We start from the raw sequence: 27680 nt of genomic DNA on the forward strand, positions 1-27680 counted from the left end.
ATTAACTCCATGGGCCCTGGTACCAGTGGTAGTCACATTCCCCTGACTCATATCACCGACATCGTAAATCCCTACAAAATAAGCCCGAATCTAATACAACCGATAAATAAAAAAAATCAGACTTAACTTAAAAAGACAGAGTACATCCCCGACATGTCCGCTTCATGACTGCTATATTTATCAGATGATGAAATGCCAGGACTTGCTATTGACGTCACTAATGTGCGCGACAGTGAAATTTACGAAATAAAGTGGCAATACCATCATTAGCCGCATTTACCATCTAATTTAAAGGTTAGGGTTAGGGATAGGTATACAGATAGGGATCATAGGCAAACTGAGGGGGGGGGGGGGGGGGGGGTTTCCTAGTGCCTGGAAACCCCCCTCCAAACCTGGGGCACTGTATAATTGAGGTGGCTGGACCCTGCCCCCACTTCACATGGCTCTGCTTGAAAAGGGAGAGCTGCGTGCACCTAACAGTAGCGCACGCAGCATTTCCCATGTATATTATGAGGATAGGAAGAGTTGGAGAGCAACCAAGCACTGTCTAAAATTATAGCCACGCCCCCATGCATGCTGGAAACCCCCCTCTACAAATCCTGCGTTTGCCTCTGGGGATAGAGATAGGAATAGGAATCGGGTTATTGCATTAAAAAATCTAATTCTACATTCTAATTAAATTGGAAATGCAGCTATTGATGGTATTGCCGCTTTAATTCCGGAGATTTCACTGTCGTGCACATTACTTACATCAATATCAAGTCCCAGCAATTCCTTCTATCGATAAATATAGCAGTCGTGAAGCGGACATGTCGGGGATCTATTCTGTCTTTTTTAAGTTAAGTCTGAATTTTTTATTTATTGGGTTTATTAGATTCGGACTTATTTTGGAGGAATTTACTATGTTGGTGATGTCAGCATCGCTGAAACATATCCAAACCCCCCGGTACACTGCACCTGCCGCACCAATAGTAGTTCCACCACTGAATGATATACTTTTTCTTTGGTTTGGGACCCTTGGTATCCCACCATATGTTCAGTTCAACAGTGTCCGATAACACTTCCTTTGGACCCCTGCCGACCAACGTCTGTAATCTCTGAGTACTAAAGATCAAGTAGGGGGGTAATGGAGGGATTTAATATAAGGTATAGTGGGATGGTGGGAAAAAGCTTCAAACAATACCTAATTTAGGTTAGAAAGCAAACACTGCATGTAGTAGGAATAATATAACACTTTTTCATGAAGGGATGTGATTTCACAAACATTTCCAACAATCCCGGGTCTCATTCCCCTGTGTTGTGGATCAATTGGAAAGTTTATATAAAAGTTTTATAATAGTTAAGAAAAATTTACAGGCAATGATTGAATTCTTGCTGATAGTTTTGTATGCCTTCAGGAATTGTATACAAGCAAACTATTGGCAGGATTTTTTGTCTGAATCACCAACTGCATGTAGGTATAGGGCTAGATAAAAGGTTCTTGGACCTTTACAAATTGGTGAGTACTCATGAAACTTTACTTTTATTATACAACCAATATATAGTATTTCTAGTATTGTTTCATCAAAGTTACCAACGTGGCATCTTGTCCGCGGAGTTTGTGGGCGTTGACGTGAGATTACCTCTGTCCTGTTAGCTCATGAATCTGATGCGTGAGCTTAGGCTCACATTGGAGAAATTCACGAGAGATCGAGAGCCTGTAAACACTTTTTTAATATAATCTCTTTTTAATGAATTATTTCATGAAGTGTAAAATAAGAAGTATAATTGTAACATTTTACAATTGAAAAAGCCAAGTTCCAGCTTATCATCCCCAAAATATAAATTTTAATTGCTATGTACTATAAGTAATAGAAACAGGAAAGCTATAGCCAAGATGTAACTGCAGACTTATTATTCAGTCTATAAAAGGTGACAAAGAGCCAAGAAAAAAAGCAAAATTCAAATGATAAACAAAGGGATTATGTGAGAGGGGGAGAGGAAACCCCTCAGGTTCCTGTCTAAGGACATAGGGGGGATTTTGATTCTTTCTTGGATATTAAAGAGGTGTAAGTCCTCTGTTTTCATTAAGGGATAAGAACAATTATTAATATTTTATAGACAAAGCAGGGACATGAACCCATCAATGGAGTTTTTCGTACCCCCGTTTACAGAAAAAAAGGTGCTTCAAGAACAGTTAGCACATGTCGTTAGCTAAAGTCATTGCAATTAATTAAATAACTTCACATATTTTGGAATTCTACAGCCGGATCGGCAAAAATGAATCAAATGTACAAAGTACATTAAGATGGCTAATACAATATTTTTAATATTATATAATACTTTGAGAATTGTTCTTTCAATAATAGCAGTTTATTTACACAGACATAAAAACAACAAATGCAACATATTTACATGATAACAAATGTACATGAAGGTAGTTGGGATAAGTGAACACTTACCTGACTAACCGCTGCAACAGAAGATAGGAGAACTGAAGTGAAAATGAAGAAAAAACCTCTTTCATTTTAGTAGATAATAAATAGATTACAGGAGTACGGGAACAGAAATAGATACTGGGGAAGGGGCAGTTTCCCCTTCCTCCACAGCCCAGCCTGCCCCTGGGAGAGGGCAATCATTTTTAACTTTCAGAACCTTGTCCAATTACTAACTAGACTACTAAGAGTTGAGAAGCATACATTTAATGTTGTACTTACACTGGGGAGGTCTAATAGTAATTAGAGATGCTCAGGATCAGTCCCAGAGAACCGAACACACCCAAACTTGGCAGATCCGAGAACCAAGCCGAGTCGGCTCAGTACTTTCGTGCGCCCTTGTAATTGAAAACAAGGCAAACCATCATTGTTACGTCGTCAGATCTTGCAAGCTTTGGATTCTATAAGTACCGCCCTCCACGGCGATCCAGCGCAATTTCACAGAGGGACACAGAAGGGGTAACACAGTTCTTGGCAGTCTCTAGTGCAGTAGGGCAGCATCATAGGTAGAATAGAAAGAGGAGGGGTAGTAGTGTTCTTCAAAGTCTCCAGTGACATTCAGGAGAGCTCCATTACTCCATTGATAATTGTCATTTCTGAAATAGAAATAATAGGGCTGGCAGGCTTGGTCTTCTAAATCTGCAGTCACATTGTACTGTGTTATATAGGTAACACACAAAGAGGAGAGCTCCCTTGCTAATTGTCATTGCTGAAATAGAAATAATAGGTCTGGCAGGCTTGGTCTTCTAACTCTGCAGTCACATTGTAATGTGTTATATAGGTAACACACAAAGAGGAGAGCTCCATTGCTCCATTGCTAATTGTCATTGCTGAAATACAAATAATAGGTCTGGCAGACTTGGTTTTCTAAATCTACAGTCACATTGTACTGTGTTAGATAGATAACATACAAAGAGGAGAGCTCCATTGCTCCATTGCTAATTGTCATTGCTGAAATACAAATAATAGGTCTGGCAGGCTTGGTCTTCTAAATCTGCAGTCTTTGTTTGAAAGTGTAAAATAATATTGCGACCTGTAAGGTGGTCAAAATTGATGCAAATGACTTGAATTTAGTGTTATTGAGGTTAATAATAATGTAGAGGGGACAAAAAGCAAAAATATGTGATTTTAGCAACAAACAAAAAAAAATCGGGATTTTAGAAAAAAAATCAGGATCCAAAACCAAAACACGCAAGGGCGGTTTTGCCAAAACCAAAACCAAAACACGAAGTTAATCCAGATCCAAAACCAAAGCCAGAACACGGGGGTCAGTGAACATCTCTAATAGTAATGTGGTTTCTTGAGTTTTCTGAATTATTCATTTAGGTTTTTCAAATGCGTGTATCAAGCTCCAACATTTCAAACAGAATGTAACCAGTGCAGAACTAGACAATCCTCATGACGTTTATCAACTAAACCATTATGTCTTTTATCTCTATTAAAGCAGTAACATCAATTCACATACACCATACGGCATCTCCCTGGGCTCCTACTATCTGGTTATACATTGATCCTTATACAAATTCATTCTCTTTGAAGTGTATCCTTTAACACAGCAAAAGTAATATTTTATTAGCTGTTTTCTATAGCTAATTATGTGCATGCGTCTCTTGTGGTGCTTGCAGTTATGACAAACATACTATATAGTTTTTATGTTTTCTGATAACACAAACACAAAGAACAGATATAGGGTTTCATGTACTATAATGAATATAATTCTAAATGTACTTACTAAATAAAACAACATGGCAATGTCATTATACAAGTACAAACGCAGAAAACAAAAATGATATACTTCACAGGGACCCAGGATATATAAATAAACCTAGGCAAAAATTTTGGAGGTTCTGAGTTAGGCAGAAAAGATGCCTGATATAAATTATATTTCTAACAAAATGCATGGGCCTCAAACGACCTTGTGGAGATAGAACATCACCCTTCAAAACTAGAAGCATTCAGATAAGACTTTAACTTTCAACAGGTAATTCTTTTTTTTTCTTAAAGACTTTTGATTTGGCAGTCTGGGGGAAAGTGGGGATGTCGTAATGTGTCTTTTGGGTGTTGTGATGTGTCTGGGGGGGGGGGGTGGCGTTATCCGTATACTACATTGCCAAGTATTGAATATCCCCAAATTGTTACTTTATGAATAAATTAGTTTGGAGTTTAAAATTTAATGCAATTTTCTCTTATCATTATTGAATTTATATGTTTAAGGGTTTTGGAGCACCTCTTAATTTTCATTGTGTATTTATCTTTCTATGGGGTTGAAGAGCCCCTAAAGCCAGTCCATTCTCTTATACACTTACAATTGTGTTCCATTTTTTGACAATTTCCAGACATATATACGTGTGTGTGTGTGTGTGTGATTAATTTTATCATACATATTTTGCTTGTTATATAATTATATACTGCGTGAATTGTGTTGTGTACTGTGGTCCCTTACTGCTCGGGTTTCCATCTTTCATGTACCTATTCATTTTCCAAATAGTTCCCAACATTCCAGGATCCATACAAGAATCCAGAACCATATTGTGAAAACTGCAATAGCAGGTAGGTGACAGCAACACCATATTAATACATAATTTGTCAAGTCTAAAGGGGCTCAGCCACACCCCATGTGACTATGTGGACACGCCCCCTCCAACCGCACCACCGCTGCGTGGTGGCACACATCCCTTCTCCTACTATGTGTGGACGGGTGGGCCCAGAAAGTTGCCCTACCGGGGTCCCAACTTCCACTTGGTGGCCCTGCCCATTCCTATATTCTAGCTTGAAGTATACATAATACCTGCTGATAGTCGAGGCGCCATTTTGTGGGCAGAACCAACATTCGGCCAATCAATTCATTAGGAATTAGTGACACCAGTGAAGCAAATGTTACTGAGTGCCTTGTTTCTCAATGATTCATTGTGAATTAATAGGCTTCATTCCCATGGTAATTGGTTACAGGCTATATTCTAATAGCTATTGGTTCAGCTAAGAAAGTGAATGCCTGCCGTGTGCAGATGATAGGTATAATTTAAGAACTTGAAGAATCTTAGAAGCATGTAAAATAATTGGATGAAAATAAAAGTTACTGATACCAAAAAACTTTATCTGGTTACTATAAATGAGAATAAATTCTATTTAGTCATAAATGCATTTATAGTTAACAAAATATTTTTCATGCCACCATGACAGGAATTGTATTGTTTGTGCTGTTAGCAGGTAGAAAATGTAAGTGACATTTGAGGTTTGTAAACAGTTTGCCGCAACAAAATATGAGGTAAATTCTTGTCCATTCCAGTCATATAACATTCAGCACTTAGCTTTGAGAACAGAACAACGTTTTATGTGCTTTTTAGTCTTGTATAACAAAAGGTTGTTTTGACAAGACATGGGGAAGCATGTTTTAAAATAATGTGGAAGCTTGATGCAATTCAGCAGGAAAACATAGTTAAGTAGGCAGATGTTACACTACATAGCAAAATCACTGTGATATTTATCAAGGGAGTCACTTGAGACGCTTTATTTATGCAAAAAAAAATTCAATGATTTTCTTTTGAATGGACTATAACAGAACAACTATTGCGGCTTCACAAATTAATTTATTTAGAAGAAGAAAAGTTAATTTATGTAGTGCACTTCAACAGTTAATGTATGTACAGTATATAATATTGTACATGTAATTCAAATAATCTCTTCCCTGCACCAAAATTAAAATATAACCTTTATTAGAGATATATTACAAATAATATATCACCGTATTAAATGAACTAGCGAATTATTAAAATATGTAAGTGTGTGTTGAGTGTATACACCTATCTTCAAACTATATGATTATTATAATCTTTAGTCCTATCCAAATATTATAAAGATAGTTCAGGTAGTCTTTGACTTGTGGCCTGATTCATTACCAACGCAGAATGAACCTACTGTGCGTCTTTTTACGAAAGCACGTGCATCGGGTATATGGATGTCTCTATTCAACAAGGAGCAGATGTGAAGATACGTCTGGTGATGAATAAGAGTCTAGGGGAAATCAACGACTTAGGGTAGTATGGAGTAGGCACATGGTGGTTACCAAAAATGTCAGAAATAAAAACTATGAAACAGGTGGAAAAAAATGTTACAACCCTCTCCATGTAGCATGTAACTTACCTTGTTGTTGGTTAGTTGGCGCTCCTCAGTGCTCAGACAGGAAATGAATACACTGTATTGTGGGGCTGCCTTGGAACACTCAGACAGAGCTCCGAGGATTCTGTGAAGTCAAGTTAGCCTCATGCATTATTAAAGTACCTGTCCCCAGTCTGCTGTGCCCCTCTTTCTACCCCTTTGCTCCGACTCTGCCTCAACCAAAAACTATACACTAGTGGCTATATAATAACCAATTGGATAATTGATAGTACCCACTATGATAATCAGGTCATTGTTATTTTTTAAAAATGATTGTGTCCATTAATTGTAAAGATATTTAACCATTACTTTAGGATCTGCTTGGCAAATTAACCCTAGTATGTGTGTCTGTCTGTGTGTGTGTGTGTGTTAGGGAATTTAGACTGTAAGCCCCTATGGGGCAGGGACTGATGTGAGTGAGTTCTCTGTACAGCGCTGTGGAATTAGTGCTGCTATATAAATAAATGGTGATGATGATGATGATATACCTGCAGACCCAGGTTCTTCTTACAAAGATAAATGTTTAAAAAATAGATAGATAAATAGATAGATATAGATAGATAGATATATATATAGTTGTTTCTCACATGGTCTGTAGCACTAATTGGAAAACAATACATAGTGTGAACATTACAGAATTAAATGCATTAACAATATTGCACTGATCACTAATCTTTGCAGTGCAATGTGCAAGTGAGTGTTAAGTCTAATTTTTGCACAATCAAAAATTATCTATTTATTTAAAATTGCTTTTCTAAAAATGACCATCCAGTTAAGTGGTCACCCAAAATGTCACATAGAGACAGCAGAAAATAACTGACATTGTGCTTGAGAAATGCGTAGACACGAGCCTGAGATACTCTTGAATTAAGATAAAATTCAAAGAGAAGGAAGTCAGCAAGGCTTCAAATTAAATTGCTGGAGCGGATACGTCATAGCCAAGTAGTGGAACTTTAAGTAATATCAATCAATATGGAATATCGAGTAAATAGAGTAAAAAATTCATCTGGTTAAAATTCTAATTTTAAATATACTATAAATAATTGTGGCAAAGGGAGAAGATAAGTATTTGGCTGGCAATCTGAAAAGAAATGCTGCAAATAGAGTTACACATATGTAAAGTAGTGCAACTAAGTTAAAAAGATACAGTTGGAAGACATTTGTGTAACAAAATAAGAGTTTAAATTAGTTTGATATTTGGAAGTGGTTTAAAAGGCATCCATTCCACAGCAAGCTGCAGGCTGACAGGGTATGTCTGCAATTAAACAGAACACCTGCAAAAACTCCCTTTTAAAAGCAAGTTGGGAGTGTCATCTGTCCATCAAGTTAGGGCTGTGGGAAGAGTGCAAACTACTTAAACCTGTCTTTTTCTTTTAGGCAGTGTGACTGATGTCAGATAGTGGCCGGAGACTAGGGAGCTGTTACTTTAGCGTTATTGGCACAAGAAAAGTTTGTGCAAATTTATGTTATAATTTACTTTGCCACCAAAGTTACAAGAAGGTGTAATGCAAGAAGGTGTTCATGTGGGTATCACCAGAAGTGTGCCTGTGTCACAGAATAAATAAATGCTTGAAATTAACTATGCAGCTGATGGAAAACATATGGAGAATGTGTATTTGTGGATATAAAAGTACCCCAGAGGGTATCTCAACAGATCATGTGACACTCATATCCATTCCTCGGCCACCCTTTCAGCTAGGTACATCCTGCTGCTGTTGAATCCTCTGGTTTTAAGTTATTCTTGAGATTGAGGGGACATCAGGACTGCCTGAGAAGTTCCTTGCTGGCTGATACCACTAAAATGCCATACATACAAGTGGCAGGTGTGCACAGTATTGATTGGTTGTTTTTAGAGAAAGGGAAGGTGTCTAGGGTGGCTCTTCACCTCGGAAGTGGTGGGCATCTCCATGGGTGAATGTGGTATTCCACAATGTAAAGTGTCCACACTACCATGTAGCATGACCACTTCACTTCTTGCTTTGTGGCGGTGCATGCACAAAGTGCCAATTAGCAGAATTTTTGGCAGGTATGGATAAGGTACAGGAGAAAGGAAGGGCAAGATGAATGGATATGTGTGTGTCTGTCTGTCTGTCTGTGTGTGTGTGTGTCTGTGTGTGTGTGTGTGTGTGTGTGTGTGTGTGTGTGTGTGTGTGTGCACTTTGGGATAAGCTTTTGTATGTGTGAGCATTGGGGTGGGAGACTAAATCGAGAAAAAGTTGAAGGTAATAAAAAAAAAAAATATGTATACTAAAGAGATGAGTTAATTAGAATACTGGAAGAAACAATACATTTAAACTGCAACACATCTCACCTTTGTCTCTCTTCAATATCCCAAATCCAATAGACAAACAGAGTTAATCATGTGGTACCCGCTGAGATGCTATTATTACACGGATATTTCCGCCTCCATTGCCAATCCATGTGAATCCTTTCCAAGAATTGAGTGATATTACCTGAAATAATTGTAACTTTTGCTGTGAAATGAAGCGCTATTTTGCCCAGAAACCTGCGCTAAAAAAGGCCAGTGGCAATTACTTGTGATCTAATAGATCCACATTCTTCTCTGATGCCCTTACAGGGAATTTCTGTTCTCCGGGCCTGCAAAGAGACAGACAAATCTGTTTCCAAGAGGGTGGAAGTGAGAAAAAACTGTTAGAGGAGATGTGAAACATTCCAGCTATACAGAAATACAGAAATATACTCACTATATTAATCCTCCATCATTAATTTACTGAATGAACTACATTTTTACTACTAAATTACTATTCTTACTAACCAGGTAATTAATCATTCCAAGACATTTAGCTGCTGTGCGCCATAGAAGGGCTGTTTATGATGACAGCTTGCTATTTGAGAATTGTGATTAGATAGCAAAACACAGGGAAATATGAATAACTCTTGACCTTTTCAGCTTTTTTTTTATGAAATTGAGACATTCTCTGCGAGGAAAATAAGGCTTTCATAGCATGTTTTTGCAGCAAAAACAATACGAAGCTGACATTAGTGAGCTGTTAGCATCTGCTGGTGACAGACAATAGGCTGTGAGTCAGTTTATCAAGCATTCTGTATAATTGTAGCCTAGGATTCTGGAGCTGTTGAGATAAAAAGCTGTGCGGATGATTTCAGTATAAAAGGTAATCTATTAAAACATTTTAGCTGTCAAATTATTTAATCCTCACAGAAATCTCTTTCCAATTAGGCAATGCATTACTCTGGAGGTCATCAGTAGAATACGCAGGACTTCCAGAGTTTGCGGTGGGAGGAGGGTAATGCTTGAATTTGGAACAATGTGAAAAAGTCTTGCCATAGTAAGCCTGCAACAGACACTTATTTTGTAGCCAAGTTGTAACAAAATAATGTGCTTGAGTCACACAGTGTCGCTAATACATCAATAAACATGCACAAATGTTTAAACTAGAGATGCTCAGGCTCGGTTCCTCGAGAACCGAACACACCCAAACTTAGGGGATCCGAGTACCGATCCGAGTCGGCTCGGTACTGTTGCGCCCCCTCGGAATTGAAATCGAGGCAAATCGTCATTGTGACATCGTCGGATCTCACGAGTTTTGGATTCCTTTTTAAGATCCAACATAACAGTGGGTGGGAGGGAGGGCGGTCCCAAGGACAAGTCCATTTTGGGAGGGAGGGCGGTCCCAAGGACAATTCCATCTTGGGAGGGAGAGCGGTTGTATGGACAATTTCATCTTGCACCATTTTTCTTTTCTGCCACTGCTGTGTGCAATGTGTCCTAGATGTGCTAGGAACTGCCGTGTGTTTGTGTCATTACTCTGTTGCTTAGCATCCAGCCAGGTCGCTGCAGTCTTTGTTTGAAAGTGTATGAAAATAATATTGTGACCTGTGATGTGGTCTAAATTGACTGCAAATGACTTGAAATTAGTGTTATTGAGGTTAATAACAATAAAAAAAAGAGCAAAATTATGTGCTTTTAGCATATTTTAGGATTTTTTGTAAAAAATACAAAACCAAAACCAAAACACACGAGGGTGGTTTTGCCAAAACCAAAACACGAAGCTAATCCAGATCCAAACCCAAAACCAAAACCATTTCACTGGGGTCAATAAGTATCTCTAGTATAAACAGCTATATAATAGTACCTTTTTCCTAATTAGTTTTATTTCAGCTCTGAGTCTCCTCTTCAAAAGTACTCTTTATGGGACTGATCCATTAAGGAAAGTAAGTAAAAAAATTGAGTTTAAGTTTTCTCCTGGACAAAACCATGTTACAATGCAAGGGGTGTAAATTAGTTTATTATTTTGCATATAATATAGTCATTCATGACAAAACATAAAAAAAAAAGAGTACTCACTTCCCCCATTAATTAAATTTATTAGGTTGTTATTAATGTCTACTATATATAAAATGCATTTTGACAGCTGCTCCTAAATGGAAACACGTGATGTAACACGCATACGCGACTGTCATCACTAGTATTCGTCAGTTACACCAGACCTGTAGCTGGTGCAAGTGATACAACAGAAAAACACGTACCTTTGAGATGCCCTAAGCTTGAATCGGATGCTGCTGTGTGTGGTCGAGCTTGGCACACCCTTACTGTACATTGACTACGTGTATACGCACAGTCCCCTCCCAATTCCGCCCATGAAGTCATAGGCTGCAGTAAGAGTTCTTTGTGTTCCAAGACGTATCTGCATTTACGTTCTTTAATGAATAAGGCCCCAAATGTGTGTGTTATTGATTTAATGTCTTGAGCAGTCAGGATAGTCGGAAGGTATGTTCCATTTCACCCTACTCTGCCCGTGAAGGTAGAGCTACCATTGAATGGAGCTCATGCTGCTGCTCCATGATATCTGTGCAGAGCGCTGGTGACATCACTAGTGTGAGTCAGCTCCCTCCCACTTGGAACAACAGAGGTGACAGATGTTTGAAAAAGACCAAAGCCCTAACTCGATAGATACAGCAGCTGGCTGAAAACGGTACGGTGGGTGTCCTGGATTCTTCGGCACATATATAAGATGTCTCGTTAGACTTAGAAATTTGAAAAGTATTCCTGATGAAGCCAAAACTACAGCAAAAGAAGAACCTTGTACCAGTCATTAAGAGGTTAAATAAGCTGATTTGTATTTTCATAATAAAAGAAAATACCATAACATCTAAAAGTAAAACACAAATTTGCTTCATCAAAGAACTTTTCATAAATCCAAATCTGCAGAAGGGTAACATACAATAAACGCTAATGAATACCTACAGCTTATTTCGTGTTCAGTTATTTTTCCTCACAAAGTAATATTTCTACAGGCACGCACCTCAAGAACAGATGAGAAACATTTTTGTGAAATCTGTGCAATTATTCCCCAAAGTTGTCGCCACAATATTTAGCTGGAGAATCACAGCATGTCGGCTCTGCATGAATACTGTACAAAAAAAAAAAACAATCGCTCACCACCAGCAGAATTGCTCATTCTGGAAGAAACAAAACAAAGTCTGCAATTAAGAAAATGTCACTGAATTTTAGATGCATGTCAACTATACACAAAATACTTTTTCTCCACTCTAAACAGTAAAATCATGTGAAAAGGAAAATATTTGACACATACAGCAAATAATTCACAGTCATGATGGAGAATAGCTAAGAAAATCTTGGTAGGATCAGAATTTCAAAAGCTGTTCTATTGGTAACAACAATCATTCCATTCTCAGATCTTTTTATATCCATTGTCAGATCTTATATATAAACTAAACAAAAATGATACGCTTGGATATGTTGTAGGACAAAGTAAACTGCTCCCTCTATTAGTAGAAAACTCTGTCCACTATGAAAAAAATTATAATTTAATCACTGCAGGAAGGACTAGCAAGTGGGTGATTAACCCCGAGACACTTTTGATCTTTTTTTTTTTTTTAACAAAGATGTGGGTCAGAACCAAAAGATTACCCCCAGGGGTGTACATAACCACCACACATGCATGGTCACTGTATAGAACACCTATATAAGACCTATAGGCAGTATTATTACTAGTAACTAGTAATAAAGAGGACCCATTGAAATAATTTAAATAGACCGTTAGCCTCTTCACCTCTCCCCCACAGCACAGTTATGGCAGGTGTGAGCAGACCCGGACACCAGTGAGTAGGCAAACAACATAAGGGTGCTTTGCATAGCCACATTTATAGTCTAGACAATACTGCACTAATATGCAGTATTCCTCCGTATAGTAGCATAAGCTCTCAGTTCCTAATTCATTTTGAAAATAGTATCGGCAGGGTTCAGATCACTCTTTAGGCAAACTAAGCCCCACAAGGGCCCTGGTCAGTGGTTGGGCACTGGGTCTCATATCAGGTGACTGAATGGGAGATTATCTGGGTCAACCACATTGGTGCACTGCTTATTGGTGTCTGGTCCTTCCAGAGTGGGCCAAAGCATGGGGGTCAGGAGGGTAGTCCGGCATTGCCCCTCACCTCCACACCATGTAGCACCAACACCTCTGCAGGGGTGGTAGTTTTGCCACTGCCCACCATGATGTATGGTGGTGTTATGGGCATGTGTTTCAGATGAGAACTGGCAATCTTGTGAGTACTGGGAAGATAAATGGGCACATTACAGGAAACCCCTTGGCAAAATTATAACGTGTAATATTCATGTTTGGATATAGTTTCTGTAAAATGTATAGCATTGTATTTTATTAGTAAATTATGTTGATGAGAGGTTTCTATCACTGCAATAATGGACTAGAAAAAAACCATTACCAGTTTTTAATAAATAGGCCCTATATGTTATGAGGCTCTTTATGGGTAAGGCAATTGCTACGAGTAGATTTATCCATAATTTTCTTACTAAGCGATGGGGAAGTAATTAAACAGCCCAGTTGAGCAAACAGTGAACAACATCTGGGGACAGTCAGCAACAATCTTCATCAACTACATCCAGAAACTGCACATCTCATCTCACTACTCTGGATTATATAAGTTGTGTTCTCTATATTCCTTATTTGCCTTAGTCCATTGCAACTCAAATCATGTTTATCAAATTGTTTTGTCTTACTATATCTCCATGGCTAGCATTGGTACTGTCCATGGTTTTGACCCAAGTCAGGGCCTTATATTTGTGGCGTTTGTATGTTCTCCCCATGTTTGCATAGGTTTCCTTCCACAGTCCAAATGTATAAGGTAGGTTAATTGGTTGCTAAACAAAAACAAACCCTAGTGTGAGTTTATGTGCAGGACCTTCTTTCCGCATGGGCACACCGGGCAATTGCCCAGGGGCCCACAAGCGTTGGGGCCCCATAGGCAGGGCCCAGAAAAAAATATATTTTCTGTTTGCAGTGGCGTCTCGCGTTATCACGACCAATATTTTCAGTGAGGAGCTCACAATGACAGAGAGGAGCACAGAGTGACAGAGAGGAGCCATGACGAGCAAGACAGAAGTGAAGAAATCAGAAGAAAGAAGGCATTAGAAAGGTAAGTGAAGGGGAGTAAAAGCAGCATGGAGGGCACAGTGTGAAACACGGGAGACAGGTGAAGGGGAGCAAAAGCAGCATGAAGGGCACAGTTTGAAACACGGGAGACAGGTGAAGGGGAGCAAAAGCAGCATGAAGGGCACAGTTTGAAACACGGGAGACAGGTGAAGGGGAGCAAAAGCAGCATGGAGGGCACAGTGTGAAACAGGAGACAGGTGAAAGGGAACAAAAGAAACATGGAGGGCACAATGTGAAACAGGGGAGACAGGTGAAGGGGAGCAAAAGCAGCATGGAGGGCACAGTGTGAAACAGGGGAGACAGGTGAAAGGGAACAAAAGCAGCATGGAGGGCACAGTGTGAAACAGGGGAGACAGGTGAAAGGGAACAAAAGCAGCATGGAGGGCACAGTGTGAAACAGGGGAGACAGGTGAAAGGGAACAAAAGAAACATGGAGGGCACAATGTGAAACAGGGGAGACAGGTGAAGGGGACCAAAAGCAGCATGAAGGGGGTGCCGTGGGAAATAGGGAAGACACTTGAAGGGGAGCAAAAGCAGCGTGAAGGGCACAGTGTGAAACAGAGGCGATAGATGAAAGGGAGCTGAAGCTGTATAGCATGTTTTTCAATGTTTAAACACTGATTTTGTTGCAAATACCAATAAATATAACCTTAATTTTATCGATAATTTACATTTTTATTCCTGTGAGTGGTTATGTAGGTAGGGGCCCCAGTGCATTGCTTTGCCAGAGGGCCTATAATGCTGTTACGTTGGCCTTGTTTATGTGGCAGGAAATTTAGACTATAAGCTTCAAAAGCGCAAGAACTGATGTGAGTGATTAAATAATCTTTTTGTAGATCTGCGAAATAAGGTGGTGCTATATAATAAACAATAATAATTAATTATTATTATTATTATTATTATTATTAGAAACTTAACATCCTTCACCTCCACACCTGTATCCATATTGCCCCATCACTACTCCACCCCCTCGAATTAATAATCATGAACTTCTTTCCTACCTTCATTCTAGAAGTAGTAGAATCATAATATCCTATGGACCCACAAAATAAATATTACAATCATATTTTCTACTTCTCAGTCCTTCAACTTCTAGCAGCTGGTCTTATGTCACCAAATTCCTATTAAACATGTCTGTAAACAGTTACAAAACATCATCACCATTGTGAGAAGGACCTGGCCTGACAGATATGGCAAAGCTGTGACTATTGCTGAATAATGGAACGTTTTTAGTCATCCACTAAATGTTGTCAGATAACAGTAATGAAGGCTGTACGTGTTAGAATAAACAGACAAATAAAGGTTACATACATTACATGGTATGCTTGCTGCATGTCTGATCTATTACTATGCAGCCATGTAGCAAAGAGAGAAGGGACAGAGAAATCTGTTCCATGTGTCTGTTTTCTAGTCAGCTGACCAAGCACCTTACAAGGTATAAGACATTTCCAATCAGGAAGGTGAAAAATGATACCATAGGAAGATGTAACATTTTACACAATGATAAAACATCACAATTTTATATTATGATTGTCTTTTAAATTATGACCACTGACTACAATATTATTCAGCTTTTGTTCATCTTCACATGTTGCATGAAGCTGTCGCTGATTGGTCCATTGATGTAGCAGCTGCAGGTTCAATTAGCATGGTATAAATATCAGTGACAAGGAGTGAGAGAAGTACATAGACTTGTGCAAGCTGACCAGCAAGAGGACTCAGGAAACAGGAGGACAGGTGTGGTTTTAAAAATTAAAGTAAATTCTGAATCAGCTCTGATTCTTGGGGATTGTTTTGTTACTCAACAGCTCATACCTGTGTTGTTGTGGTTTCTGTTAAATTGTGGGATGTTAATTTGAGAGTATTGATTTGACTATGCTTGAAAGCTATGTCTTGAATAGTTGTGACAAACATAGTGAGAAAACTTAATGTACTTTTGTTACTCTTACTCTGAACAGTTTTGATCATTTGACAAACTTTCTAATGCAGTGCTTCTAGTGGCTTGCTTTCCACTCTCCTGGAGATCTTGGATGATGTAAATGCCCCATAGTTTAGGGATTTCTCCTGTCTGCTGAAAGATTACTGTTAGTGGACCAACTGTCTACACACAGGGAGCAGCTTTTTTTGTAGTAACTTTCTTGCAGTTGTAGTTTTAAAAGAGCTATTGTGTTCTGCTCTATATTAAGCTCTGCCTGATGCAATGGGATATATTTATGTAAATTTCCATAGTTAAATTGTTTGTTTTGCACTTGGCAGCCAAACAGATTATGATTTTTCACTAGCTCTAAAATGAGAGCTAGAATCTTGTTGCTATGGGACACCACATTTTCTACAGTTACTTGTGGATTCATATATTTCTTCTGGCATTTTCTGGAAGCAAAAACTAAACTTTACCTGTTTGATTAACCAACTCCTGATCATCTGTCTCTGTATGTTATGGCAGCCTTATCTTCTGACAACTTAAAAAGTACTCTTAATGTGCCAGTTCCTCTGTGCATGGGAGGTCCAGATTGAGTCTCCATTATAACTATATAAAGTGCAACCTTGATCTGCTCAGCTTACATGTATGCTGCAAGATCTAGATGGCTCTAGATCACTGGTTTCCAAACCCAGTCCTCACAGCCCCTCACAGTACAGGTGTTTCACATCACAAGCTAGGTAATTATATCACCTGTGGATGTGTTACAATGTGTCAGTCACTAATGACTACACCTGTGCTCCAACCAGGAGATATGCACTGTTAGGGGACTGAGGAGTGGGTTTGGGGGGACCCTGCTTTAGATACTACCAGTGCAGTGCACAAGTGAGATTCTTCACACTCACTATGAAACAAATGAGAAATAATGGAATTTCGTGTGAGGGGGGGGGGGGGGAATAAATATAAATCTGGCTCCCCAGCTCAGTAAAACTACATTAAACTGTGTATATCTATTACTTGCAATGAGGGAAATATAGACGGTCACCCTAAAACTGCCAATATTGTGCAAACCCATGAAGTTTGTCCTAGTAACGCTGGTCCTATCACACTTTTCACTTGAAAGATTTGTGCATGTACATGGCATACTTGTATTGATGTTGTATGGAGGGGTACAAAAATCTAGCACATCTCATACTTGTGAACTTTGCAAGAAAGCTCTCCAAGAGGGGGGCTTCATCATGAGGACATGGCCATGTGAATCATGTTGGGCCTTGCCCCTAGCTAAACTTTGACAATTTCAACCTAGTGCAACAGGGCTTGGGGGGGGCGAGGATGACATGATTTGCCATGCACCCACCGACTTCACCAGAAAAAAAGGGCAGGCTGCATGAGTTGCCAAGCTCTCCTGGGAGAACGCCCAAAAATTCAGGAGTCTCCTGGACATTCTTGGCGAGTAGGCAACTATGACTCTTTGCCCCTGGTCTCTCTAACTGTCTTGTATAATTAACACCTATTAAGGAGAACTGGTTGATTACACTTTAGGACATTTATCTGGCGTAGCACACATTGTGTAAGCTGTCATTACTGGAAGAATAGCAGAATGTGGCAGTTTTTGCTATTTTAATGCCATGAAATAGATTAATTTCACTACTGTAGAAAGAGGGTATCAAAACAATGCATTACATCTAAAATAGGCACATCGGGAAATGTGAGTGAAACAATTTTTTTAACTAGACTGCTGTCTGCCCCAGATTAACCAACAAATAAAATGTCTAAGACCTTTGATACCCCATACATAGTGATGTCTTTGGACCGTGCCACTTTAATGTCCAATGTAATCTATATTAGAATAATGAACATAGTGTATCTTTGTTTTCTCAATCACAAATAAAGCCTTGAAACTAATGGTAGGGATCCTCAGCATCCATCACTTTTGGTCTGCCTGCAGTAATTGTGGAGTTATACTACAAAATGTAGTCAATATATGTAGCTTTTATCCCTATACTGTCTCTTGGATGAGAAGCAGTAATTAAACTTTATTCAAATACTATGTATGTATTCTTGTTTTTTAGTTTCCTGCTCTATCCACAGTTAAGGAATTGCTTTCAGAATGTCTGGTCGTGGAAAGAAGGTCCAGAAACCTGCAGCTAGTAAAGCCTCCAGATCCTCTAAGGCAGGTCTCCAGTTCCCAGTTGGCCGCATCCACAGGTTCCTGAGGAAGGGGAACTATGCTCAGAGGGTTGGCTCTGGAGCCAGCATCTATTTAGCAGCCACTCTGGAATACCTGTGTGCTGAGGTCCTGGAGCTGGCAGGAAACGCAGCCAGAGACAACAAGAAATCCCGGATCATGCCCCGGCACATCCAACTGGCTGTCAGGAATGATGAGGAACTGTCCAAGCTGTTTGATGGGGTGACTATTGCAGATGGGGGAGTCTTGCCAAATATCCATGCAATCCTACTGCCAAAGAGGACTGCAAAAGGCCCATCCTATGAAGAGCCTAAAGCTGCAGAGTCTCAGGAGTTTTAAACTATTTGCAGGTCTATTTATTATAAGTAATTTATTAAATTTGTCTGTTCTATCTAAGATGTACACTTTTAAACATTTTTTTATGTCAATAAAAATGAATTCCCCTTTGTCATAGATCCTATTGATTCATTCAAAGTGTTGGGAGACTACACCTGTAAATGACCCTGATATTTTTTATTCCTAAATACTGGGGGTTTCAGGCTTCAAATTCTCTCATTCTCCAAGAGTATTTTGGGTGGCACTTATAACCTGTGGTTAGTAGCAAGATATGACTTTTGGGCACTGATCTTCTTATCTGGTGATGCCCCTATCTGTTAACTATATCACATCTCTTAACCTGCATGGATACTATTTGCAAGAGTTTGACTAGAGCAGGGCCAGCACAACCTGTAGCTCCAGGTGTGTTAAACTATCTTTCCCAGCACATTCTACCAGCTATTGGCTAGTTGTCAGCTGGTAAAGCATGCTGGGACTTGTAGTTGCTCAACACCTGGAGAGCCACAGGTGTCCAGGCCTGGACTAGGGTACAAGAACCTTACGTTCACAGTAACTGGAACTATTTTGGGAGATGCTTGTTTATAGTGATAACAGCACTGGCAGTGTGTGTGGGAGGATATGTAGGAAAGCAGGTCCCAGGGTGTTGGAGTACTCCTTTAATTTGAGCTATATGAGTGACATGTGCACCCATCCAGGATGCAGACTTGATGGGTATTGGTCCCTGCCTCAGTGATGACCTGCACTCAGGGCTGGATTAAGGGAATGGAGGCCCCTGGGCTAAGGGTGCCTCCATTCCCCCAGGAGGCCCCCAATGTGAGCCACCCGCCGCCCCCCCCCCCGTACCCTGTGAGGGCCCCCCCAAGCACTTACCTGTCACTGTAGTCCTCCATCCCTGGCATGCTGTAAGCTCCTTACTGAGGATATCTCGTGAGCGTTCACTTGTGAGATCTCCTCAGTAAGCAGATTACTGAGCGCCGGGGATGGAGGACTACAGTGACAGTGCTCAGCAGCATTGATCGGGCTGGGGATGCCCCCGCCCCCAGACCGATCAATAATGCTGCTGAGGCCTTTGAAGGGCCCCCTGGATGCCCGAGGCCCCTGGGCTATAGCCAAGTTAGACCTCGGGTTAATCCGGCCCTGCCTGCACTGAGTGAGCAGTGGCTCGGTACACAAATGCTTAGTCACTGAGTTTTGACAGTTGGCGCATCATTGAACCATTCTTCCTGACAGGGTGGCAGAAACCTGCCCTGAGGTAATGATGTGACTGTTCTTGCCCTGTCCCTCAACACAAGTGGTGTGTGTGATCTTGGATCACTTCCAATGTTGTAGTCAGTGTCAGCACAACAAACCGCACTCAAAGAGCTAGTGTCAAGTTTAAATATTAGTTCTATGCTTGGTCTTTTCTAATACAGTGTGATGTCTGAGGATACAATGCACGCCAATCAATGTGTGATCACACCAGGCTACTGGGCTCTAACACATCCGGTCACCACACTCTTTAAGCATAGCCTCCTTTTCTACTTGCATGAATCTTCATGTGGAATTTTCTGATAATAAAGATGGGGGGGGGGGGGGGGGGGTAAATGCAGGGCCTTCTTTTCCATTGGGCACAATGGGCAGCTGCCTGGGGGCCCCACGGGCAAGGGGGCCCCATAGGCACGTCTCTTACTGAGAATAAATAATCCTGCAAAGGAGAACCTGCAAAAAAAACCTACAAGGGTCACTGAGCAAGTGCATCTATCTCTATATATATTATATTTATATTATATATATATATATATATATATATATATATATATATATATATATATATATATATACACACACACATATACTCTAGGGGCCCCGGAGCACTGCTTTGCCCGGGGGCCCATAATGTTAAGATGGTCCTGGGTAAATGGTTGATGTACTGTAAATAAGTGTGTGATGGGCTATGTGCTTGATCATAATAGGGAAGACAAAAGTCTAGAATTCTACAGACCATTCATAAAATCTGTATTGGTTAAGAGTCTGAGTAAGGTGACTGGTTTCATATATCAAACTATAGTAGCCGGTCCTTGTCAGTGGTGGCCCTCAAACTCTGTCAAGGGGCAGAGGGTGAGCCTTCAGTTGGAACAAGACTCAAATCAGGAAAAGGTCTGTTTCTGGGAATAAAACTTCAGTTTTGTTTCAAAAGTGGTTTATTGGTGGGAGGTGTCACATTGAAAGTGGAAAAAGTGTTAATTTCCTTCCAAGTGGTGGTCCCAAACTGTGCGTTCAGCATTTCTAACTATCCTTACCTTAGACATGAGGGATACTACACTGCTCCTGAAGGCATTCATTCAGGCTAATGGGTCCCATTTCAGCAAAATCTTTTGATTCCCTAAGTGACCCTAATGGTAGACTACAGGATCCGGTATCATTTTTATCCCTTCAACACCAGTGCTTCCAGTTCCTGCGGTGCTAGTGTACATTTTAGTTTACAATTGACAGCTTGCTCTTGAAACATTTTAGAGCCTGTTTGTGAAGCCAAGATTTTTATATAATATATATAACTTTTTTTCATTCTAGCAGCAGTGTTTTTTTTTTTGTTTTTTTTTTTTTTCTGTCAAGAGGAAGGGCGGTGAGATCCCAGGAAAGCGGCACAATATTCTACCTGATTATATTTTAGAGAGGCATAAGGAGAGGTTTGCATGAAGGGTGAAGCACAGCTAATTAAATATTAATAGAATTATAACTTGTCTGTTCCTTTAAAGCCTACCAGCCTTCCATCTAACCCTTTCTTACTTCCACTCGTTTTTATTCTCTTCTCCTAGGCCCTCTCTTCACACCATCCTAGCTGTATCCCCTTAATGGACTCTCTTCTGTGCCTGATGTTTGTTTACCCTCCCTTAGTACCTAAGCTCTTTGGAGCGGGGGTCCTCTTCCCTACAGTCTCTGTACCTATTCTTCTGCTCCAAATTCATTGCAATAACCACGCCTGGAGTTTCCAAGTCTTGGTATTTGTTTATTCTGTACTGTTTCGCCCTGTCTAGTTTACTGGTTGTATTTTGTACGGCACTGTGGAAATATTGTGGCGCCTAATAAAGGACAATGATGATAATTAGAACAATCTTGAAGGTACACATTAAGTTAAACAATTTCTTCTGATGTAGTCAATCTGTCAACAGACTGACACCAAAATGTCAACAGTCAGAAGTGACTAGTTAAAATGGTGACTTTAGACAGTCAATGTTGTCATTCAAATGGTGACATTGCCAGACACAATACAGCTATATATATATATATATATATATATATATATATTAAGCACAGTAAAAAATAAATAATTACTGCAAAAAAAGTGTGCCCCCCCCCCCCCCCCCCCCAAAAACAGTTTAACACTAATGCAAAGTAGTAGTAGCAAAGTTGGAGTTACAAAAAGTCTAGGGAGATGGGGGTCTAAAAAATAGCCACCCTTCCCCCCTAGGGGTACACAGCCACCTGCTGAAAGAACTAGGGCTCTTCCTACACCAACAGTCTATACATTTACTACAAAAACAATTGAGATATTTTGATATGCTTAGCATTTCTTTACAAGAATATTTACATTGTCAGTATTTTAGTTCTTCCCGTAAATGATAGATCAGATAAAAATAGATATGAAGCAGCAAGTACTATTAATATGTAACTTTCCTATAAACCGTTAAATTCTGATTTACAATTCAACACTCAATACAGGACAATTGAAGGTTAAGTAGCTTAAATACTCCTGCAGAAGATAGATATTACAAAACGTAAATATACTTTGGTATAGCAATGCATAACTTTACATACGCATCAATCTAAGTTATGTAGATTACTGGGTGTCCTAATGAGTCTTCATGTTAGGTTTAGATATTTTACTGTAAATATTGAGATAATTACTGGGTTTTCATAGTGGTGGTAACAATAGCTTTTTATCCACACTTTTAGTTTGCTAAAGCATTTTAAGCTGCATTATTTTCTTAACAATTTTCTTTTTTCAAAACAATATAAAAAATATGTATACACTTTGGTTTGTGAATCTATTAATGTACCCAAAATGGCTAAAGTCCAATGAATTCCAATATATGTCATGACATTTATTTGCTCTGCTCTAATCGCCCATAGAGGCTGACGGGGCGGGGAAAGCATTTGTCCCCGGGCAGCTCCCATGGTGGACGGCCTTGGGCACTGGGCTATCTGCATTTTTTTTTCCCTTTAAAATGGTCCCTATAGGCTGCTGAGCTGAGTTTTGTCCCCCAGGCTAAAATTTGCCAGCCCTACTTGGTCAATGCACTGCTGTACAGAAATGCACACACTTGTACAATGGTGACCCTGGAAATTATAATCGAATATTGGCAGCTATGGATGATCATGGAGTGGAGTTATGTTAATACCATAAATATTTCCATGTTTATCATTCTGAATTATTGTGATCTGGATACAAAAATCATATTCAAGATCAGTGGGGAACATTAGATTCAGTGCATCCCTGCTAAGTAAAACATTCTGGTAGAAATGTTATCATACCTGAAATAAGAGGATGTTTGGAAAACACAATCACAAAACTCAGTGTCAACATATAGTCACCATTTTATAAACTTTGAGGGATATTAAAGTTTGAAAAGAGATCTATTCTCATTTTATGCATCTTTTATTGCACTTAAATCTACCTAATCTAATCATCTGTGTTATTTATAATGCATGAAGAGGGTCTCTTAGCATAGTGCTATATAAAGTTTTTTTTCTCTACCGCGTGCACTAAACCAGAGTAACAGTAAAAATGAGGGATTAGTGGTGTTAAATGAATGTTAATGCTAAGTTTATGAATGAACCCTGAAAAAAATGCTGCGCTCAGTGTATGATTGACTGTTATGGCCATCCAATCAGAACAATGAGGAAAACATTTCCCATCCCTCTGATTGGTTGACTGGGGAAGGATGGTCTAGGAGACTCAACTTTTGTCGTTTTTCATAACCTCTAGGTGGACTATGTCAGATCAAGACCCGAAAGGACAAGAGATTTTTTTGGTGGGAAAAGTACAGTCAGTATTTGGGTTACATTCGATGAAAAAAAAATGTTTGTATGGACTTTTTTAATATTTTTTTTTAATGTGGCGCTGAGGAGTGAGTATGTATTTTGCTATTTTAAAGTTTAATTTTAACATGTGTTTGTGTATTTATTTTCAGGCATCATATGAAAACCACAATGGTGGTAATTTTACCATTTTTGTAGTGTAAATAGCAATACCAAGACCCCCACCACCCAAGAGGCTCTGGAAGAGCCCCAGCATGGACTTTGAAGCTTCATTTTTAGCCCTTCCTGTAATAGTCATTCAGCTCTACACTGATCAGCCTTCTAGTTGCTTAAAACTACACAAGCCTGTTATTTTGTATTTGTTGTATTAAGAAGGGATTATTGCCCATTGTATTTGAATTATTACTATTTGAATTGGATTATGGAGAATATAGGGAGCCAGAATTAGGATTTGCAAAGTGGTGCAGTGAATGTGGAACAGTGAGAGAGGAAGATCAGTCTGACTACGGCATTTAGAACGGATTGAAGCAGGGATGTATGGGTGAGGGGAATGTCAGATAGGAGGAGGTTGCAGTAGTCAAGACAACATACAATGAGCGAATGAATGAGTTTTGGTTGCATATTGGGTAAGAACGGGTCATATTCTAACAATACTCCAATATTGGAGGTCACTGGACTGGAGGAGAGACATTATGTGAGTGTCAATGTCGAACAACTACATTTTCTCAATGGGAGGGCATTGTAAATGCAAGTAGAGGTAGTCAAAAGATTTTAGATATATGGTAGAATGCATCTGGAACAGTTGGCAAATTAGATGCTGGGACGCCCAAACCTACGAATCCTCTCGCCTCCTTCGTTAAGAGAAATACAAGAGGGATGAGAGCTGAGCAGTCAGTTGTACAGTCTTAGTGCCAGATTGGGTGTTTATGTCAAAATCAGAGTAGAGTGAGAAATGTAATTCATTTTTATTATGGAAAACCGTATTAGCAAAGTCCCTAATAATCTAATTGGTTCTGGTGGTAATGGAGGACCCAGTTTGGGATCCTTTAATAAGATATTTCAGTGTTCCTGTCAAAATATACTCTTCTTTGCCATGAGAACCGAGTTATGGATTGTCATTGGCATTTTTGAGTCTGGTTAATGTTCAATTAATCTTTCATGTAACACAATAGGGAGGTTCTATCAAGATTGGAGGCTTTCTCTAAGACATTGTTAATGAGCTTCTATGAATATGCTCTTTGATAAACCTTTGTTTCTGAAAGATGGATTGTTTGAGAAAAGTTTCTTGTGATCTACAATTCCGTGTAAGGCTGACTTACTGGAAATACAGTATGTTTCCATTCCATTTTGGCACATGACAGGTTGTCGATAGTGTAAAGCTATTAGTATCTGTTGCTGCTCCCACTGGAAACTAGATGGAAGCTCTTTTAACAAGGTAATAAGAGGTCCATAGACAAGGATATTCTCACAGGTAGTCGGAAGCCCCCAGGTCTTATATTCAAAGTAGTAAGATCTTATCTTAGTAACCAGGTAGCGATGGGTTATGGTGACTGCTGGGAGTAGTAGTACATCAGGTGGTTTACACAGGATAACCAGTACCGATGCAAATTATAGAACGCATTGGCATCAGTACTGGTATATAAACCCTCAGTTCCTCAGTTGTGTATGTACTAAATATATATATATATAATGTTCTAGCTTTGCCTTCCAAGTGATTGATGTACCTATCTAAGAAGCCCATACAATTTCAGCTGAAAATTGTGTACGCATTTTAATTATTGTTTTATTACTTATGACTGACTTTATATGCTACACTGCATTGTGTATGTTTTTTTTTATATGTTTTGAAGGTGCAAGTGGGTGTGTATCTGTTAGTATGCCACACTGCCACTTCTCCTATTGCCTTAATTGTCAACCTACTACATTTTTTTCCCAGTTGTTCGCCTTAGACGGCATTGTAGTTCACAAAAAACTTTTCTCCAACCTTCCACCTTTTTGAAACAAAGGTTTAACGAAAGATAATATTTAGAGAATTTAATTAAAATGCCTTGGAGAAAGCCTCAAATCTTGATAGAACTTCCTTATTGTGTTACAAGAGAGATAAAGTGAATATTAATGAGACTCAAGGACAAAAAAGTCACTAAAAATATTTAGTAATTCTTGTAGTAAAGTCAAGACAGAGGATGTTAGGTCCGTTGCCACTTTAACGTGTAGACTAATGATGGTTAAGAAATTCAACTTTTGAGAATCCTACTGAATTTTGAATACAATTATTAGTCACTTAATAATTCTACATTTGTTATATACTTTCTAAAATGTGATTGTCAACTCACTTATGTGGGCAGGATTAAATTATTCATATAGAGGGATATATATATCTATAATATAAATGTCTAGTGGCGTGTGTTAGTCTGTGTGTGTGTGGAAAAAAGAAAACCAAGCTGCAGCGCCACCTGCTGGGTGGAGTTATACACTGACCTACTAAATTCTTAGTGTGTGTGGGAAAAAAAATTCAGAAAGGGCTGAAATTTGGTATACTAAGATGTTTTTCATTTGCTAATTTAATTTGTTAATTGTTAAAAGTGTTTATAAAGATTTAAAAAATATATATATATATTTCTTGAAGGAGAAGTGACAGTTGGGAGTGGTTGGTGGTTGCCGGGGGTGACAGTGGGGAGTGGTTGGTGGTTGAGGCCTGGGCTATGGCCCAAATGCATGACAAGAACCTTTTTAACACCTTAAGTAGCTTGATTTGACTAGAATGCATGAGTATCATGCACGGGTTAACTTGTGTGTGTGTGTGTATATATATGTATATATATATATATATAGATATATATAGATATATATAGATATAAATATATATCTAAATGTATAGATATATTGGATTTTTAATAGCACATTTCACTGATTTTATTTGTTCATCTTAGGTATAATATTGCTCCCTACTTATTAAATACAAGGTACTGTCATTGGTTTAATAGAATATTATCAATCTCATGTTTTAAATAATATTATGGAAGCTATAAATCATTGACTGCTGTGTGGGTAGAGAACTCTAAATTCAGTTGATATACAAGTCTACGCACTATTGAACTTGTAGGTGTTTGTGATGTAAAGCCTGAAATCAAGTCATACCTTTTTCCAATTTTAATATGACCTTGCAACAAACTTAAGTTAAGATTTAAAAATAAATAGACATTTTTTAGGAACAAGACGTGAAAATAAAATACAATCCCCTAACTGAATAAGTGTGCACACCTCTAAACTAATATTTTTACAAGTTCAACCTTGGTCTTGTAGAACCATAAGACATTTTTTTTCAAATGGTCTGAGGTGATTGTTAGTATTTTGTTGCAAAATTTAGACAGTCTTGGATGTTCTTTTTGTGAGAAATGACTTCAGGACATTGTTGTCACAAGCAGGGGATGACCAGTTGCTGCCAAAAATTTCCGTACCTCTTTTAACATTCCCACAGGTCTCTTGGTAGCCTCCCTGATGAGTTTATTCCTTGTCCTGTTATCAACTTTAGAGGGGCGTCCTGATCTTGGCAATGTCCCTGTTGGGCCACACTTTCTCCACTTATTGATGATAATGTTCACATTGTTTTATGGCACATCTAATGGATTAGAATTTTTGTAATACCCCTCTCCACAATGGTACCTTTCATCATTAAGATCCCTTAGATGTTTTGAAACTTGTGGACCATGGATATCCCAGAATGATACAACCCAGAACACTTCAAGGAAATCCTACAGGAACAGCTGACCTCTTTATTTGGGGTTAATCACAATTACTTTCATTGCTGGCAGGTGTATGATAATTACTAACAAGATTTTAATGTGACTGGCTAACTCTGAATACAGCTACAGTCCTATTAAGTAAGGGTGTACAGACTTATGCAACCGGGGGTATTTTAGGTTTTGCATTTCATTTTCTTTTTTTCCTTTTTTTTTAAAAACTTTATTTTGGTTTACAGTTTTCAAGATACATGAATACACTAAATGACGGGCGGATCTAGAGAATACTTCTACCCGGGGCGATTTAGGCCCCACCCCCTTTTTGACATCTGAGGCTGCCAGCAGCACACTGTCCCTGCCTGTCACTGCGAACGGACCTGCACATAGTGTGCAGCC

The 27680-nt window shown here is 39.0% G+C and overlaps 1 protein-coding gene across 1 annotated transcript; it reads left to right on the forward strand.

The window, feature by feature from the left end:
* Positions 1–15764: 15764 nt before the first annotated feature.
* LOC142140475 (histone H2A, embryonic-like) lies at positions 15765–18644 on the forward strand. The gene is made up of 2 exons (XM_075198204.1): positions 15765–15820; positions 18093–18644. The coding sequence occupies exon 2, from the start codon at positions 18112–18114 to the stop codon at positions 18526–18528; it is 417 nt and encodes a 138-aa protein (XP_075054305.1). The 5' UTR covers positions 15765–15820; positions 18093–18111; the 3' UTR covers positions 18529–18644.
* Positions 18645–27680: the final 9036 nt, after the last annotated feature.

Source organism: Mixophyes fleayi, chromosome 2 (genome assembly GCF_038048845.1).
Source record: "Mixophyes fleayi isolate aMixFle1 chromosome 2, aMixFle1.hap1, whole genome shotgun sequence".
Classification (NCBI taxonomy): Eukaryota; Metazoa; Chordata; class Amphibia; order Anura; family Limnodynastidae; genus Mixophyes; species Mixophyes fleayi.